This window comes from Akebia trifoliata, chromosome 2 (assembly GCF_017979445.1).
Source record: "Akebia trifoliata isolate Shusen 1 chromosome 2, ASM1797944v1, whole genome shotgun sequence".
In the NCBI taxonomy this organism is placed as follows: Eukaryota; Viridiplantae; Streptophyta; class Magnoliopsida; order Ranunculales; family Lardizabalaceae; genus Akebia; species Akebia trifoliata.
In genome coordinates this window covers 30238310-30257599 of record NC_141376.1, presented here as the reverse complement: position 1 = coordinate 30257599, position 19290 = coordinate 30238310, and the positions used below count along the sequence as shown (strand labels likewise).

General features: G+C 35.6%; 1 protein-coding gene across 4 annotated transcripts in view; it reads right to left on the bottom strand.

The window, feature by feature from the left end:
• Positions 1–19290, bottom strand: part of LOC147410102 (protein VAC14 homolog) — a 35567-nt gene that overhangs the window by 7464 nt on the left and 8813 nt on the right. Inside the window, exons 4-19 of one of the 4 annotated variants that reach the window (XR_015175624.1) lie at positions 15988–16077; positions 15766–15885; positions 15651–15679; positions 15383–15525; positions 15186–15280; positions 14830–14916; positions 14382–14489; positions 14162–14253; positions 13545–13626; positions 9610–9675; positions 9094–9209; positions 8848–8968; positions 8559–8720; positions 8339–8467; positions 1056–1124; positions 499–611 (exon numbers count right to left, since the gene is read on the bottom strand). Coding sequence is in view for 3 of the 4 variants with exons in the window: in XM_086432290.1 (XP_086288416.1) it covers positions 1056–1124; positions 8339–8467; positions 8559–8720; positions 8848–8968; positions 9094–9209; positions 9610–9675; positions 13545–13626; positions 14162–14253; positions 14382–14489; positions 14830–14916; positions 15186–15280; positions 15383–15525; positions 15651–15679; positions 15766–15885; positions 15988–16077 (1509 nt within the window). In the remaining variant the exon portion in view is untranslated. Of the gene's footprint in view, positions 1–498; positions 612–1055; positions 1125–8338; positions 8468–8558; positions 8721–8847; positions 8969–9093; positions 9210–9609; positions 9676–13544; positions 13627–14161; positions 14254–14381; positions 14490–14829; positions 14917–15185; positions 15281–15382; positions 15526–15650; positions 15680–15765; positions 15897–15987; positions 16078–19290 lie in introns of all 4 variants that reach the window. The other 3 variants (XM_086432290.1, XM_086432293.1, XM_086432292.1) reach the window with 3 other exon arrangements.

Below are 19290 nucleotides of genomic sequence, written 5' to 3'. Positions count from 1 at the left end.
ACCTAGGCACACCCACAGTCAATAATATAGGGGCATGATCCGAAGCCGGATTCGAAATTTTATCTTGGACTACACTTCCGAAGTGATCCTCCCAAAAAGGAGTGGTTAAGAATCTGTCGAATCTGTTAAGGACTGGATCTACTTGATTATTAGACCACGTGAAGCGACCACCACTCATTGGGAGGTCCACTAACTTGTTTCGATCTACAAATGAAGCAATAGTAAGTAATACAATAGCAAAATACATTTTAAACTTCTTCTCAGGTTAGGATAAGTCATTAAGTAAACAAACAGACATTTTCTTTATGTTTTGTGTTTGTAAACTTATAATGTCTACAGGTGCACCACATGTCAAAACAAATCAAAACGAAAAACTTTGAATGGTTTTATGGGATTCGTATCGATTTCCAAATAGAGTGGTCAAAGTGATTTAGATGACTTTCTCAATTGATTATTAAGACCAAAAAGAGAATGGTAAGAAAAGCAGAGTTGCTTTACGTTTTGTTTTCTAGTGTCCATAAATGCAGTACTGGAGATTGAGATGTCAAGGTGCTAGCTAGCTTAGCCGGTAAATTTTACAGGTGACGATACCATAGGCCTGGGCTCAATTCCTGCCATCGCCAAGTTACAGATCTCATTAAAGTGTGAGGGTATTTCTACAAATTACTGAATAATTTTGCTCTTCAACTATTAAGATTAGTGAAACTTCAAAAGAGTTTCTATAAACAAAACATAATATAATGTGGAATGTTTGCAGTAGAAGTTAGATTTCAAATCCGCGTGGCGACAAACCTACCATGTACCGTAGATTTAATATACAAGACCTAACACAATTCTGGTGTATTACATGAAATTCCAAGACAACAAATTAGTCTGGTTTGCTAATTTCTTGTTTCAAGATTCCAGTCCACTATTGGTTAATATGAACAACAGTCAGCATTCTCCATCCAATTTGTATCATTTAAATTTAATAAAAATGCAGAGTCTATGAAACACATGTCAACAGACAAAGAAAGGAAACACATGGATGTAAAATACATAACTTTCAGACACACCTGAGGCAGCAACATCAGAAGACCATATAGAGCTTTCAACAACCATATATACCTTCCAGGCTCAAGAAGCTGCATCACCCACTTATTAGATGAGTATATCTATCTAAGGAGAAGAAATGAATACTTATCAAAATTTTGGCCTACCAATAATCACCTAAAACTAGAGGACTAACAAGTACTATATATTCTAGAAACTCTGGTTCAACCCACAATACAAAAGAATTGTGTAAGGAGTTGCATGATGACATGCTCGCTTGTGTTAAATAGGAAGAAACAAACATGTTTTGTACTTTTATCTCTATTAAAGGAAAAAAACACAGATACTCTGAGAAATATGGCACAAACTGAAAGATTCACAAAAAATATTAAATTTCCGGTCAACCTCCCATTGTTTGTTGTTGGGTTGAGGCAATGTAAGGCTCTCTTGCTGCCCCCATGTTGTATATGTATGTATATGTATTTATGTATGTGTATATATATAGATGGGTCAGGATCAGGGGACAACTATTTGATACAATATTTTTTTACAATGCCCAGATGATGTCCATTTTTACAAGATCCGACGGCAACCAGCGGTGTTGTAAAAAACATTGTATCAAATAGTTGCCACCCAATCCTAACTATATATTTATTATCGAGATGCACAAAATATTAAATTTTTGGACAACCCCATGTTTGTCAAAGTTGAGGTAATGTAAGGCTGTCTCTACCTTGCCTCCCTCATGTTGTACCATAGGCTTTTTCTGCCCCTGATTTATTATTTTTACTGACCAGATAAGACTGGGAAGCACCAATCCTCTTGTTTTCTCTTTTCAAAGACCCTAGTAAACCAGAAACGGAACCATTCTCAAAAAGATCCTGCCTCTAGAGTGGGAGGTTGAATCTTTCCCACTATATAGAAAAAAAACACCACCAAAATGCGCAGTATTCATTGAATATCAAAAATACTAAAAATAATGTGCCCAAAGATTCGACACTAACATGCAATGAATCATAAGGGGATTGACAAATTCTTCATTGGCTTTACACATAGCAAAAGTCATTTATTATTTTTCTGATTAATAAGATTGATGGGGTCATCAGAGATCATGGGTCGTTATTCGAATAGATTTTGTAGCCAATTAATGGGTTGGATGGATTTTAGAGATATAAAAGTCTTTTGGTTAATTGTTTTTTATTATTTTAGGAGCCAGATATAAGTATTATTTACATCATTTTTTAGGGGTCAAAACTAGTCACATTAGATTGATTTTTGTGTCATTTCAAAGGTCATTCAATTATCGATCCAACGAATCTAAGATCTTGCAATTCTGGTGATTTTGAGAAAGCTATATGACCAAAACACCAATAGTGTATCAATTCCACACAGGGTTAGCTTCACAAGGTCAAAAGTGTTAAGGTTCAAGTCATGTTAGGATTAGGGTTTTGAGTCTAAAATGTGATAGGCTATATAAAAAAATTACAAAAAGTTTTTCTTTCTCCATGCTTGAACATTGATGCATTCAATTTGGTGATGCCATGAAAATCATAGTGGTGATTCCAAGCTAAATCTATCATCTTTTCTTTTAATCTTATATTCTCTATCATTTTTTTTGTTTCTTTGATTTTGTGTTACGAACCCATCAACTCCTCCATAAACCATAAACACCTATACCATTAATCTCTTTCACAAATCTACTCTATATTCTATCACCTGAATCCTAACCCTATTTCATACCGCAAAGCCTAATTACAACACCCTTTACAAAAAAATCATAATTGCAAAATTTGCATGCTACCTTTCAACCTATAGCCATTGGGATTGTGGAAACCTTCAATACCAATAAAAAGTCTTCTGGGCCTGAACCCTTTTCTTGAAACCCATTTCTTTAATTCTTTCCTTTAACTTATAAACCTAAATCCCAACCATAAAAGCAAAAAGTGTAGCTACAACACAAACCCTATTGGGTTTACCAAAAACTTTTACAATAATCCTATTGAAGTCCAAATCATTAACCCTAAACCACGTTCACCTACCCCAAGCTACATCTTCTTCCCCCTCCTCGTTCTACATCAACTTAATATCAGAGATTAGGGTTTTATTGTCCTGCATCAAACATGGTCAACTAAAGGAAAAAAAACCCCACTTAGTGGTCCACTCAAAATAATTTTGAAAATTATGGAACATGGATGAGTTAGCCAAAGAAGTGGTAACAAGTAATTAATCAAGAATGATAGATAAATATCTTATCAAGAAGGATCCATCACTATTCCACTCGCTTATTTTCATCTCTGAGAGCAAAAAGATTATCAAAAATGGATTTCAAAGACTAGCAATGGAAGAAAGATCTAGCATCACCACTTCCCCAACCTAAGTTCTAGTTATCATATTTAGCATCAATAATTATTTTCCACATACTAGCTTGCTCCTCGCCAAACCTCCATTACCACATTCAAGGTAGATTGCTTACTGAGTTTTAAATTTTTATATCCCAAGCATCACCCCTCTCAGAGGAGCAAACCAATGTTTTTATGGGTGTAAGCCTCGAGGCACACCTTAGTATGAGGTGTATCAAAAACGTGCTGAGAAAATAGATTGAGGCATTCAGTCACTTGAGGCGTTGTTGAGGAATTACAAAGTGTTAAAAAGATGTACGCCTCAGCCAAGGTGTGACTGAGGCATACATTTTTTTGTTGAGGTGTAAGCCTCGGTTTAAATAGAAATTTTTAAAAAAAAAAAAAAAAAAAAACTTATTTTTATTTATATCTAAGTGTTTTTATATATGTTTGCTTCTCGTAATACTAAATAGGTGGTTGTATAGTAAGATTGAGAGTAATTGGGTCCTAAGAGTATTTCTTAGTGGTGGATGTGAACTTTTTATAATGGTGGATAGTGGACATGATTAGCATTGGGTATTAACTATCAAATCTTAATTATAAGAAATTAAACTACTTATTAAAAAAATTATAGGAAATTAAAACTTGAATTCAATTATGTGAAATGAAACTTGGAATTTTGTATATTAGAAATATGTGTTGGTTATCCTATTTTTTTAATATAAACTATTTAAATATTTCATATTATTTATTTAAAAATTCCATGCACATGAGGCTTAAGCCTTCCGCCTTGGGACACTGAAGATCCAAATGCCTCGCCTCACGCTTAGTGTCTGAAAACATTGGAGCAAATAACATTCCATTCAATCAAATACTAGTTGTGAGACTAGTCTCTATCATTCCATAAGAAATCTTTGATCATTCAATCTGTTCTCGCCACAATTCCATAAGAATGAAAAAAGAGGCAGTAAATAGGGATGCTAGAAAACAACTCTTAATAAAATATCACATTCCCCCCCTGTGAACAAATACCTCTTGCACGACCCAAGTAACCTACTCAACAATTCAAAATCAGGTCTCAAATCACCTCAGAACTAAACTTTTCCCCAACAACGAAACCAACATAAGGAGAATTACCCAACTTACATTCCAAAATGCTCATCAAAGCTCATTCTAATACCAAAGACTTTGTTGTTACTAAAAAATGGAAGCAAGACCCAAGATTGCTTCAAAATAACACACATACTATATCCATAAAGAATCTCATATGTCCACCAGAGGCAACAATAAAACTTGGTTATGAGATAGGACCATAGTCACCAAATCGGAGTTCATGATTTAGTCGGCATGAGAAAAATTAGCAAATTCCGTAAAAACCAAGAACAAATCGAGACAAAATAAGGCTAAAAGGGCTAATCTTATATTAGTATCATTCATACATCCACAATAAGTAATCCAAGTGCACAATACATTTAAGGTTTATATTGTTTAAATTATAATAGACATTGCAATCATAAAACCAAGTAAGGATTCATCCACTGATCAAAATCATCAAATTCAATGTCATTTCATTTGCATCTTCATTTTTTTATGCTCCATCGGTAAAATGGTCACAATCATCTTCATCAATGTCATCTTCTTTTACTAGTGCATCATCTAGGATTGGATACAAAAATGCTCAAATTTTTACCAAGCTAAAATACCCCAGATTACGGAAAAAAAATAAAGAATTTTCCGTTTCTCATTTTCTCTAAGTTCATAAAAAATCGTGATTATTGAAAAAGTCACAATTAAATCAAGATTTAATCAACGAAAGAAAAAAAAAAAAAAAAAAGACAATTTAATTGCAACATTTTTAATAAGCTGCAAAATTCGGTAACTATGAATAGGAAATCATAGCTTTCTTCTTCCCTCGCAACAAAGCTTCAAGGTCCCTTATCTCCATAGCTCTTGAAACTCTTCTCCCCCATTCAAAACCACTATATAAAAGAAGAAAGAGGATAAGGAATTCCTTTGTTCTCAAGCCTATAGAACTTTATATATGCCCCGCAAGGCATCCATCAACTAGAGAGAAAAGAAAGCTGAGGAAACATGTTTCATCCACCCCCACCTTATATATAGAGTATTAAAGCCCATCATTTCAAGTAATAGTCCAAAAAATCTAAATTGACATGAATATAAGCTTTCTTTAGATCTATCATAGCAACAACCCCAGTCCTACTAGAACCAATAGTATAATTGACCTACTAGAACTAATATGACAATCGATAAACAACAATGAGAATCCCTAGATTTTGTTTTACTCTTAACAAAGTCACCTTGGTTGGGAGAAATGATAGAAGGGAGAATTGCCCTGATTCTGGAGGCCGAAATTTTGGAAGTGATTTATAAGCACCACGCAAAAAAAGTGTCGGGTTCAAATCTGAAATATCATTTGCACCTTACTTTTTGAGAGCTAGGGCAACGAAGGTACTACTAGAACAAATATCCGAGGAAAAAAAAAATCTTTGAAATTCTTTTTTTGTTTTTTGGATACCTTGGGTATCTGGGCTTTTTAGAACACCCGACCAATCCCAAGGGGGGCAAGCGAACTTTAGGACCTCCACTTCTTGAGGTGTGTTCCTGGTCATCTCATCAATCCCTTGTTGGTTTCCTTTGGGGTACACTGATCACCCCTTCCACATGTACTAGGTGTACTGGGATAAATCCCAAGGGGTGGCCAACAAGGGGGCAATCGAACTCAGGACCTCCACTTCCTGATGAATGGTCCTGGCCATCTCACCAACCCCTTGTTGGTTTCCTTTGAAATTCTTTTAACAAAGACGGAAATCCTTCCAAATCATTTCCATTAGTGGCCCACAACTCCTCCTCCTCAAAAGGTTTCTCCAACCAGCATATCTACTATGTAATAATATGCTCAAAACACTTTAGACGGAGCCATATATTCTTATGCTCATAGTACAACCTAGCATACAACTCTACTACCTCTCACTATACCATCTTCTCCTTCCAAAACATTTCCATTGACTGTAGAGTACAAAAAATGTCAATTCACTTGTGGGCATTACTGTAAGGTGAAAGCATTATGTGTTGTTGTCCCCTTCCTTAAAGCCACCACACCTTCAACTCGTGTTTCCAACTAATTCCCCCAAATTAACCAGTCTACTTGTCTTCACATTAGTTCTCTTACTTTCTCCTCCAAAGAAAAATTTGTAAGACACCTCCTTCTTATGTTCTCTTACTTTCTCCTCCAAGGCATTATATTCTAACACTAACTTCTTGGCATGCACACTAGTTAACCTTTGACTCTTGTTTCCATCTAATTTTCTCAAATTTTGAAAGCCTTTCAAGCTTTGCCTTGTCAATTTTCTATTACTTTTCTTTTCCAAAGATAAATCATCGGACTCATGTCAAACAAGGAAAAATCTTCCTAACACTAACTCCTTGGCATCCACACTAATTCACCTTTTACTCTCGTTTCCAACTAATTTTCTCAAAATTAACCAGCCTTTCAAGCTATTCCTTGAAAATTTTCTATTACTTTTCTCTTCCAAAGATAAATTATTGGACTCTTGTCAAACAAGGAAAAATCTTCTTACACCTTCTTGGTAACTACTCTCCCAAAATCCTCTAAATTTCAGGATTTGAGCTTATCTTAAAGGCCTTAAGCTTATGAAGAAAAAATACCGCGTTTTACCCTCTTAAGAGAAAGAAAATCACCATTCGTCAACCTTATCAACGAACGAAGACATTTTACCACATGTTCTTGAAATAAAAATGAATAGGGCGAGATTGAGGATGCCACACACATCAAGATGTAATCCAACATGATACGAACTTGAGAAATATTAGAAAAATATTCTTCCCATGAACCAAGGAATATGTCCGATATACAAAGAATTGGGTTCAACTAATTAATTCACCAACTACACTCACCTCCACCAAACAGGAGAACCATCCTTTTGAGTATGTAGTTCAAAAAATCACAATTGACATGTCCTAACAACTCAAGACACGTTTGTTCCTGTCAGCCAATCTCTTGCAGCTATACACTTTCAAACATCTAGAATCACTATCAAGAGGGAAGAAAAAGCCGAGCTTCCTCAAAATGTATTTTTTTTATAATGCAGGGTATCCCACATCCCTTTCAAGACATGGACTAATCTCTATGGTTTCACGCCCCAACCCCAGAGATTCCTCAAATTGTTGTCAGTGCCTATCATCATCCATGATAGGCACTTGCGGAATAGCTTAGTTCCCAAATTCCAAAATAATCAATACCTTCGAAGTATCAACCACAGCAACCACCATATTTTCTGTTATCCCATTTTTCCACAAAGAATAATAAAGCGAGAGATTCGAAAGACACAATCTAGTTCTCTAAAACAAGAAAGCATTAAAACAAGCAAGAGATGAGCATCATAATTTTTAGAACTGACCAAGTAAAATGAACAAAAAATCCACTATCATATAAACTTTAAAAAAAAATCAATAAATAAAAATAGAAGGTGCACACAACATCTCAGAAATCTAAGAAAATGTCATATTAAATAATAGAAAAGCAACAACCAAAACACAAAATTAGGCTAGGACGTAGAAAACCTTTGGGAGAATTTTGTTAACAATACTATTTTACAGGGCATTGTATAAGGTTTATCAATCAATTTAACAAACTCGTTCATGCCACAAGTCATTATACCCTCAAAATGTTGCCTACAAAGAGTAATATATCTTCAAGGTTTAAAGGAACCCCCAAAACCACTATCAGTTACTAAAAACCCTTCATAACAGAGGATAAATTTACAAAATTTTACAGAACAGAATGCTCCTGTTCTTGTAGTTTTATTATCAATCAAACATACAAAACAAATCGATTTTACTCACTGACCAAAACCTATTTCAAGACACAAGAGTTAGACAAGTAATGGTCGGAGTCTTGATTCTATAAACTCGAAGAGCCAACGCACCTGCAATCTTAGATATGCAAAGATCGGTGTCTCTAGCAGGCGGATAAGTTTGTCCAGATGCACGAGGAATTTTACATTGATATCTTCCTCCACTAATGACTGAATCACAGAACTTGCATGCTGGTACGCCTGCCAAGAAAGATGATGTATAATATAACAAAAAGGGATGATTGGTTAATGCAAAATAGATCATAGTTTGATGACCTAAAAACTTTATTACCTGAGCTAGTAAGCAAAGACTTATTGTCGCCATTGGAGAATGGCACCAAGAAGAATACAAAGAAACAAATAAGTCCATGCCAGCAGGATTCACCAATGATTGCTTTAGAAGAACTCGCAGCTCAGATAATTCAGATGAAGTAAGCAAAATCATGTTCAGAGCCTGAAATGGAAATGGAAACAAGCAAAGAATAAGTAAAAAAAAACCATGGTTGTGGACTTGGTGCACATAGTTATGTTGAAGACGAGGGAAAGGAATTGAAAATTGGGAGCAACAGAGATCATAAAACCTGAACCATGATGGACGCGAAATCCAAGTCAGCTTCTCCCTCAAGAATGGTGGATAGTTCCCGGTAAACCCGTTCAGGGTCCAAAAGAATACAAAGTCGACGGATTATCAAAGCACCACGCCTGAAAAAGTTAAGTAATATTTTTAATGAATGCAGTTCCAAGGCACAGAATCTCAAACATACTTCTAAACTAGAAAAAAACAAAGATCAAAAAAACCCAATTCTAAAATTTCAAACAAAACTTACTTCTCAAGAAGTGAGTGGTCGATGCGGAAGTTATGCATCAAAAAAACAAGAAGTTGGTGGAATTGAGGTGAATCTTTCGCTATACATGCATGCACGTCAAGCACCAGGAGAACTACCTGTGGATAAAGGTCATCATACAATAATATAGCTATCCATACAGTAAATAAAAAGGAAAAAAAAAAAAAAAAGTAGATGCTCTGCCACAAATTGTTGCAGCGAAGCAATTGAATACTGGAAATCAGACATCCAAATAACGAACAAATTGATTCCGTTAACCCTATGTAAAGAACCAAAGTATGTCACCCAATGCAATAAATGTACAAGCATCACAAAACAGAAGACCTGGTTGACTCGCAAATGGACTATGTCCACAAGCAACCCAACAACTCCAATAAATAATATCAAAATTACAAGAGGTTAGGCTTACTTTTCTCAAACTTGATGAAACCCACAAAATCCTCTATATCCAACTACTATCCAAGGAAAATGGATAGGGGGCAGAGAAAATGCCATTACCTCATCAAAAGGATCTGATAGTGCTCTAAAAAGAGTGTCAAAGATGTCATCCAAGAAAGATAAGACCTGATTCAAGTAAAAGAATGGCTTTAACCACCTCGCATATAAAAGTAAGTTCCAAATATGGGGGAAAACAAGAAAAAACAAAAGTAAGGAAATATATATTTATATAAATGATGGATGAATACAACCAGTAACAAGAAAAAGCATCACTGTTGTCGTTATAAAATAAGTTTGCACAAGCCAATGAATCAGCATATATACCAAGTTGATATATACATTTCCATATAGAAGACTTTCAAGTTTCAAAACATTCTTTACATACAAATATTTTTTGCAAGAACTTGGCAAAGTTATGCTTAGGTAAAGGTGTGCAAGGAAGACATGTGAGTAACGCACTCATGGATATTAACCGCCCAACACCAGCCTCCACAATCTAGAAACAATGACATGGCTATACACAAAAACACACGAAATATTCCATTGCAGAAAATTGTGCATGGCCGGGGGGGGGGGGGGGGGGGGGGGGTATCCTATAATGAACCCAAATTGAATGGAAAGGAGAGAATCCGTTCATTAGCCTATCTGTCTCCAAGGAATCTATGCTTTTCTTACTATATATACCATATACCTTGTTTTGACTGGAGAGATTGGAACTAGTGAAAAGCAGAAGAGAAAAAAAATGTGAAAACCACAATGCCAAGTAATCAATCACAAAAATGTAAGCTGCTAAGGGAGGGGGAGTAGACATTAAAGGTCATGTTCTCTCTCTTTTTCCGAGAAAGCCACAGCTTCACTTCAATTGTGTTCCTTCTTTATCAAGTCCATATTATATTTATTATTTTTAAATATTCTCTTCCCTTTATTCCGATAAGGACATCACCCCTTCTTCCTTTCAGGTATTTTCTGTTATTTTCCCAATGGTCTTCTCTCTCCAGCTTTGGTGATAAACATTGAGTCAGCCAAACATCACAACATACACCTCAACCGTTTCTAACTGATAACAAGTTAGCAACTAGATCAATTTCCAAATCATTCACATTCCTAGGAAAAAAAAAATCCCAAGGGTTTTCTTCATCGGTGAGTCATGAAATCTTAAACCAGATAGTTTTTTCCTATCTATTAAGGCAAAGAGAACATGGAATTCATCTTTGAGGGGCATATCACCAACACAATGGTCCAAGGGTCCAACCTTACAGTACCAGGCCCTACCACCTCTACTCAGTACTCACTTGAACCTAATACCAGTAGTGAACTCAAGAAAAATATTTGTGATACCTCTCTAAACAAAAAAAAAAAAGAAGAAACATGTTAATTACACAACCTCATTGCCCCACCCAAAATTACTATTACGAACAACTTCCCCCCTGCAACGTTGAATTCATGGATAGTTTGACCGAGAGAGCTCACAATCTTCCCTTCCTCCAAATGTTACTTGTTATTATCATCAGAATTGTTCAAAAAATTCCTAATCAATCTTTCCATTCCTTCAAATTGAAATAAAGAAAATAAGAAAAAATACATCAAAGACTAGAAAAGCTACATCTGCTTAAAAATATTTACCCAATTTAAATAAATAGAACAGCTTCCAAGAAGAAAACTTTCGACCAAATCTTTCAATGACCAGCCATAGACCAATAACAAGGTTCCTAAAAGGAGACCCAAAATAGTCAAAAGGAAAGCCATCAAATCCGACAACCTAAGGTCCCAGTTAGCTCCTCAATATTCACCACATACTCCAAAAACTTTGCTCTTTGCTAAGTTAATTATCAACTCCAGCCTCATAACAACAAAATAGTCAATTGGGGCGATCACAGTTTTCATGATCCCAATAAAATAGTTAGTGGGGGTATTTATGAAGTCAATTGGAAGAAAAAAAAAATCTAGGGTTACATTACCTACGGAGGGTGGATAATAATACCAAAAATTTCCTTTGAATGATGAATACCATGGAAGAACCAACCATATTTCAAGGGGCGAAGGTAATGGTGGGTGGGTTCCTAGAAGAGAATGAGGAGAACAGGAAAATGTGTTCAGCTTTTAGTCCTAACTTTATCATGCGCTGAAGAAGTTTAGACCTTCATTTGGCGACATATTTTGATAGCATCTCGAAAAAATATTGTAATTGGGTTGGAAGACCCTTGGAGGAGAGATTGCCTTCAATCAAGGAGTTGACGGAGACCGCTCCTGCTCTGGATGGCTTTTCTCTAGCCTTAGAAAACTGTTTGGAGCTGGTTGAGGAAGATTTCAAGTAGGTGGTTCAAGAATTCCAAAATGATGCTTAATTAAATTATTATTTCAATTAGTAAAATTCCATTTTCCTTTATTCTGTCCTCCTTTTACTTGTTTTCTATTTGCATTAACACTATAATAGCCCCCAGATATCCAGACCTATATCATCCATCAACCCTTTCAAATCCTCACACCTATAGTAGCAAATTCGCTTCAATTAGTCCCCTATTTCCAACACCATCCATTAATGTTAATTCCTCACTATCTAACTATTCAGCCTTCCTTCCATTCACAACCCAACAATGTCGAAACTAGTCCCTTATCAAACTTTATTTGAACACCCCATAAATCTTATTAATCCACCTTAGAAAAAAACCATATATAGTTTCTTCCTTCTTACAAACTATAACCATAACCCTCCATTATTATTATTTTTTGGCTAGGCAGAATAACACTCCATTATGCTTAGAGAAATCCAGTAACTTTCCTAACCCAATAAATCTCTAATGTGCTTTCCACAACCACCCTTACCTGAAACTCCAACATACTCTATTTATTTGGAGGAGGGGAAGGAGAGAGAGAGAGAGAAATGTCATATGGGGTTGAGATATTTGTGAATAAGGTATTAAATTTCCATAATGTGAAGATCCCAGGGCATAAACCTCTTCAATATGTAACAAAATGCTATATAGATTCTTTCAATACCCCATATGGTTGTTTATCATAGCTTGATAATTGTGTGTATGCTTACTTATCAAAAAAATAACAGTGCATGCTTCCTATCAGTTTTGTCATTAAGTTACAACAAAGATAAGTCCCTAATATTTCCATCACTTCCATTTTTTTATTGGTAAAAATTTCATTTCATTAAAGCGTCGAGATGACCAACGAAAAGAAAGATACAGGCGAGGATTGATCAAGGGGCACAATAGCACAAATTTGATCCAACTTCCCCAAAAAATCATCAAAGAAGACCCCCCTAAACTCTATAAACACTTTACACCAACAAAAAATAATAATAATAACAAGCTCAATACCAACACAATCACATTCTCTGGAGGCATGCTCCTTCCCTCAAATACACGGCTATTACGCTTCTTCCAAATTCCCCAACAAACAGCAAAGGGGATGACACTCAAAGAAGGCACTTAGAATCTTGAAAGTAGTTGCCCTACGTCGCCCAAACTTCCATGAAAAATGTATCATTCTCACATTGAATTCCAAAAAAAGTTTCCTCACTCGGACATTTGATACATAAATATAATACATAAGAAGGGAGAATCACCTTGACAAAAGCAAGTTAGTTAAACAAATAAAGCAACTTCTTCTAAGAATATTTTTTGATAAGCGACTGCTTCGGAGAATATTGTAGTGCGGAAATAAGATTAAAGGCCGGATCCCAGCCAACATATCAAAAAAGAAAGGAAGAAGAAGAATAAGCCGATAAAATGACTAATCAATGTATCTTGTCACCACATGATACCAAGTTCCAGACATTGACCATGAAAGAATCGAACTCATTTAGTAGGTGTTACATTCCAATAGACCAAGACTCTGACAAGGCTAAACGATGGAGAAAAAGCACCTATTTAAAAGCATGATAGAATCGTAATATGGTTAGGCTGCTCATTGACATCATGGTGGAACATAGCACACGCGCAAGGTGTAACATTATTATAGAACTTCAAAATAACATGGTTTACCTCAGCACGATGTCTTGCCAAAAGAGTTGCAATCCAGTGTAGTGCTTCAATTCGAGTAGCTTCCCATTCACTAGACAATTGCCTAGAAGAATAAAAATTGACCCAAATCAACATCTAATCATATTATATAGTGTTAAATCCACTAGAGCTCTCTTGTGCCTATGGCACGGGCATCCTCTTTGGGGTTAGGCTAAAAGAGGAAAAATAATAATGTCGGAGAGGTATTATCGAGAAAGGAGAAGAAGGAGAAAGATAATAAATGGGTTAAAGGGGTAAAAGATGAAAGATAGTAAAATTTGAGGGATATTATTGAAAAGGAAGCAGAAGAAAGACAATAATATTTAAGGGGGTGAAGAAGAAAGACAATTAAGTTGGATAGTGTGGACCCCACTCCACTGTACCTGGAGTGGGACCCACCGTTGTGTTTGATTATATAGATTCAAGATGAACATTATCAATGAAGTAACTTAAAAGCTACAACATGAAAAAAGGAACCCTTCCTGCACTACTTTCTCCTGTTGCTCTTTTACAAACATAAGAGCTATATTAACCCATATATTACGAAGGTATCAGCAACCTTTAAACCTAGTTGTTTCCCCAAGTGACAAAAACTGCACCTCCTTGCAATGGAGAGGATTGCTCCTATATCAAATCCCTCAGCTGGATCAGCCCTTATTGCACGAAGCTCTTCATTGGTTTCACGGGCAACCTGGATAATAAAAAGAACAAGTATGCAGTGTATGAACGCTTGGAAATCAGAAGTCTCGTCACTACAAGCAATTGAACAACTAAAAACTCCGTTGTTATCCTCTGGAGAAACAACGAAGACTAATTTACCACTCTTATTTTCTCCTCTTTATCAGATATGCAAGGCAAAATGGCCCCTAGAATATCAGCATAGTAAGGAACAAGCTGGTCACCGCCGAGTTTTACAAATTCATTTATCTGCAACATAGAAGTATTGAAAATGATTATCGAACTGAAGTATGGCCATATTGGATATTCTTTCCTCAAAAAATAACAAAAGCAGTAGAATAAAGAAAAATGCCATACTCTACAAATAGAATATTAGTAACAATGACCAGATAAGATAATGAAATTGACTGATAGGTTTTCTTAATTTTTTCCCTTTTTCTTTTTTTCTTTTTTCTTCTTCTTCTTATTCTTTTTATTTATTTATTTATTTATTTATTTATTTTTATTTTTATTTTTATTTTTTAGCTTTATTCTGTTTATGATAATCCCCAGAGATTTGGGATAAGGCCTGGATGATAGATCTCCTTACCCATGTAATTGCTGTCAGACGGGTAAACTCATCTGGAGAAGCTGCCCTCTGTACCAATATCTCAGCCATTCGACCATAATCTACAGACTTCAGAGTACCACTGCTAGAGTCAGAGAATTACAGACAAATGAACCATAACAAATTTACATTTTTTTTTCAGATTTTATAAACGCTGAATTCTAGCACCCATCCCTAGTTCAAACTAAAAGAAATCCATCATATCGATTCCTAAACCAAAGAAAAAAAATTGTCACATTTTGGCCCACGTCTTTCAAGAAGAAGAAAAGTGACAAGGTAGTCTCATAAGTACAGAAATTAAAAGAAGAATTATCCTGCAACATTAACAGAAGTCTTACTGGAGAGCCCTCAATCTCATGGAGAAATTCAGAAAGTGCCGAATCGGCTTGTTGCCGTATTTCATGGCTAGAATCACTTAACATGTTGAACAAACCTGAAAGTCCAACAATACTTATGAGCTAGCATACAACTTCAAAGGATAAAAATAAAATTGATTTTAATGAAACCTATTTCTTTCTAATTTAGGCATATTTACCATCAAGAAAATCTGGAAGGAAACCAAGCATATCAATGTCTGGAACACTATCCAATACAGTTATCCATCCTACCAAAAACTGGCGAACATAAGGATTTAAGACATGCATTCGCTCCCTTAGTAATGGTATAAATTCTTCAATGCTGCAGAAAATCATGAAAAAAAATATACTATTTGTCAAGCAATTAATTCCTCAATTCTTAACACTTGTACGCTAAATATTTATTCTAAATAAATACTGAGATGACTTGAAGGAAAGAAGACGCACCTGAATTGATCACTTTCAGTTACAATATCCTGGTTGTCAATAGAAAATATTAAAATCTTCATATGGGCTTTTCAGATATGTAGAACAAAATATAGGAAAAAAGAAGATATTTTACCTTTACAAGCCGATCTAAAAGATGAGCAGCACTCTGCACATTGGCATCTGAGTCTGCTGAGAGCTTACAGAGTGCATCAAAGATCTGATTAAAGAATATAATGAAATCTCCTCTCACAACCTGCATAGTAGCTAGAGAGAAGGGATGAAGCCCAATATAACATTCAAAATAAATTTACTAAAAGAATATACTAACAATAGAAGAAAATTGATCTAACCTCACCTTTGCAATGTTATAAAGTGCTTCACAAGCATAATAACGAACTCTGCTATCTTGGTCAGAAAAGGAATTAAGAACGGGTGGTACAATTTGCTGGCAAGTTCCACCCAAAAGTTAAGTTATGATAGAATTCTCAGTGAAGCAAAGAAAAAAAGAAAATACCAAACAAAGATAAACTTTTGAACATTAAGAACAGAGCCAAGTGTTGTAATGGTGCTCTGCTTTTCATATTATACCCTGCATGGAAATGGATTTGCAATGTATACTTTATTTGCAAAAAGGATGGAGGCTTACTTTTATGGATAATGTAATAGTCCAATTCTCACGATAACTTGCTAAATCAATTGACTTCTGAACTTGCAATTTAATCTCACACCAGTTTATCAAGAGTTTATGGACAGCAAGGATTGTCATAGTTTTTGTTTTTATTCTGATATGTGTAATTTATTAAGAAAATAGAGGGGAGGCCAAATTAGCCACCCAACAGGAAAAACAAAGAACAAGGAACCAACTACACTATAATCAAGTTGAACATAATGAGTCACATTTGAACATGAATTCCTCGAAGAAAACACTTTGAGTTCATCGAAAAGCAATGTTTTATATTTTCATTATTCCTTTTACTTCAACAAACGGTTCGCACTATTTGGAAGCAACTGGCAGACAATGAATTCTACCAACCATATGTGAAATGTGAAGGTAAGTAACTGCTACAAAAATAAACAATCCTATGAATAACTAAGAAAGCCCAAGCACTGTAGACTTGAGAAAAGGTTTAGACCCAAAAGGGAAGATTTTATTAGGGTTCATCCTCACATGGAAATCGACAATATGTTGAAAGAATGGTGTAGAGCTTTCAAGGTTACATGGGGAGCAAAGTAGCACAAGTTTAGAAGGGAAGACTTTGGCAAAATGTGTGTTGCATGAAATGAGGTCTCGTCATTTCATACAGATGGAAAGAGCCTGCAAAGTTCACAAGCTCAGACAAGCACTCCTTTTTTAGGGGTAAAATGAATTCATTAAAACAAAGGAAGCAAATACAAGATGGAAGGGAAGATCAAAGGTGGTCAAGGAGACCTACCAAGGGAGCTAAAATCCTAAAACAAAATAAACCAAGACACCCCCACAACCAAGGATTTCAAAAAACAAGCCACAACTAGAATAAGTTAGATGATTTGCGAGAAACGTAGGACACCCTTGGTGCTCAGGTGGAGACAGTGCAGTTGTTTGCATGAAGATTTTTTATGGGGACATCAAATCATCACCCTCTAAATATTGCCTTAGGAGGAGGAAATCACAAGTCTCCTTGTGTATTGGTGATATCTACAGAGAGGACTTGAAGATCTCCATGTGCAAGATCTTTTGAAGACTCCACATTGGAAAGTACACAATGGGTTGGGTTTGGATCGAGGAGAACTTTTTAGTTGAATTAGAATGGCCAACACGTAACAATAATGTTAGAATATTTAGGATTTATTTAATTTTCTATTTTGGGCTTTAGATAGGACTTATTTTCATGTTTTATTAACCCATGGTCTTAAAGCAACTCCAACGCAGTACCCAACCCCTCCCATTTGTCGTTTTGGATCTCCAACGCATCCCTCACCATTTTTTGGGCCTTGACACATTCAATACCCAAAATAGGTTCTCCCACTTGGATACCCATCTTTTTTGGAGGGAAAAAATTCAGGCAGTTATGTTGAAAACAAGTCAATTTCAAAAAAATTTAAATCTGAATTGAATTAAACAATTTATGGGTAGCACGGTTAGAGTGCATACCCTATGGGTATTCATAATTGCTACCCATAACTCTACTAAAATGGGTATGGGTAGAGGGTGTTGCTTGGAGTTGCTCTTAGTATAGGTGTTTGGGGGTAGTTGGTAACTTTAGACATAAATTGGATTAATTTTTGTAATTTATCTTTAAGGTAAGGGTGGTTTAGGTATTTTAGTTCTTTGGGGTTTTGTTTTACAATTTAAACACATCTCTATGTTATTTTAGGGAACTTTTGAATACAATTTACAGAATTTATGGTTTTTCAATATTGAATGTCAGGGCATTCATCTTGGTGGATAAGAATCATCAATATCTTCCATTTTCTTCTTGGTTTGCAAGTATTAATCTATTCTTCTTCTTTTTCTTCATCATTTTCCATAGTTTTTTTTTATTTTTTGTTTTTAAACACTAGGTCAGCCCCTACCTACATCATTTAGAGTCCCTACACATAATAGAACCTACCAAATCATCGCTCAAAACCTACCATGTTGCTTCCCAGCCCAAACCTATCCCAAAACCCTAGCTGAATCAACCTAAATCACTCCAAAAATCATCCCTACTTGTTGTCCAATATTCCCAACAAGCTTAGACCATCCTAAAATCTTATTTCTATTAATCTAACCTTATTTCAACCCTAGATTTGGCCTTTTTTATAGGTAAACAGAATTCATCAAGAAGGAAGATTATACAAAAAAGAGAGGACGACATATCCAAACCAAGGAAAAGAAAAAAATATAGCAAACAAAACAATACCCAATCGTACAGAAATTACTCCTCTAAATTACAAACCCTATCCCCCCTTACAAGGAAATCTTCAAGAAACACCCCTCTAAACAAAAGTGCTAACACTGAGATTACTGTACCGCTGACATCTATTTCTTTCCCATCAAATATCTTTCTATTACGTTCCTCCAAAATTGCCCAACAAATAGCGGAGGGAGTTCTACTCCACCAAATCCTCTTGGCTTTCCGAAACGAGAAGCCCCAATGTGCCCAAAATTCAAACAAGGTCTTAATTGAGCAAGGGAGACACCCATAAACTTCGAACAACGAAAGAAAGTGATTCCAAACCTGTTGGGTAAACTTGTTATCAGTGATAGTATTCTTTTTATTTAATTCCTCTAATTTATGTTTATTTATATTCATGTCATTTTTTGTTTTTTCCTATTTTTATGTAGCTTGTATAAACAAGTTACAAGGAGAAATAAGTCATCAATTTTCTGGAATTTCTTCTCTTCTTTCTCTCTTTATCTTCTCTAAACCTTAAGTCAGATTTCTACATGGTATCAAAGCTTTAGTGATGACCAAAAAGATCAAAGAGAGTTCCAAACTAGCACCTCGTTTGATCTTCACCCCTCTATAGCCCTAGGGCTGTCGGAACTTAGCATCCAACCTCCACAGGCTGCCACAAGTCAAAAACAACCTCCTAAGGTCTGCCGCACCTCCAAAGGCTTCCTCCAATCCCCTAGGGTTACCCTCAATTACCTAAGGCCTTTCTCCAATCACGAATGCAATGATAGATTTCTATT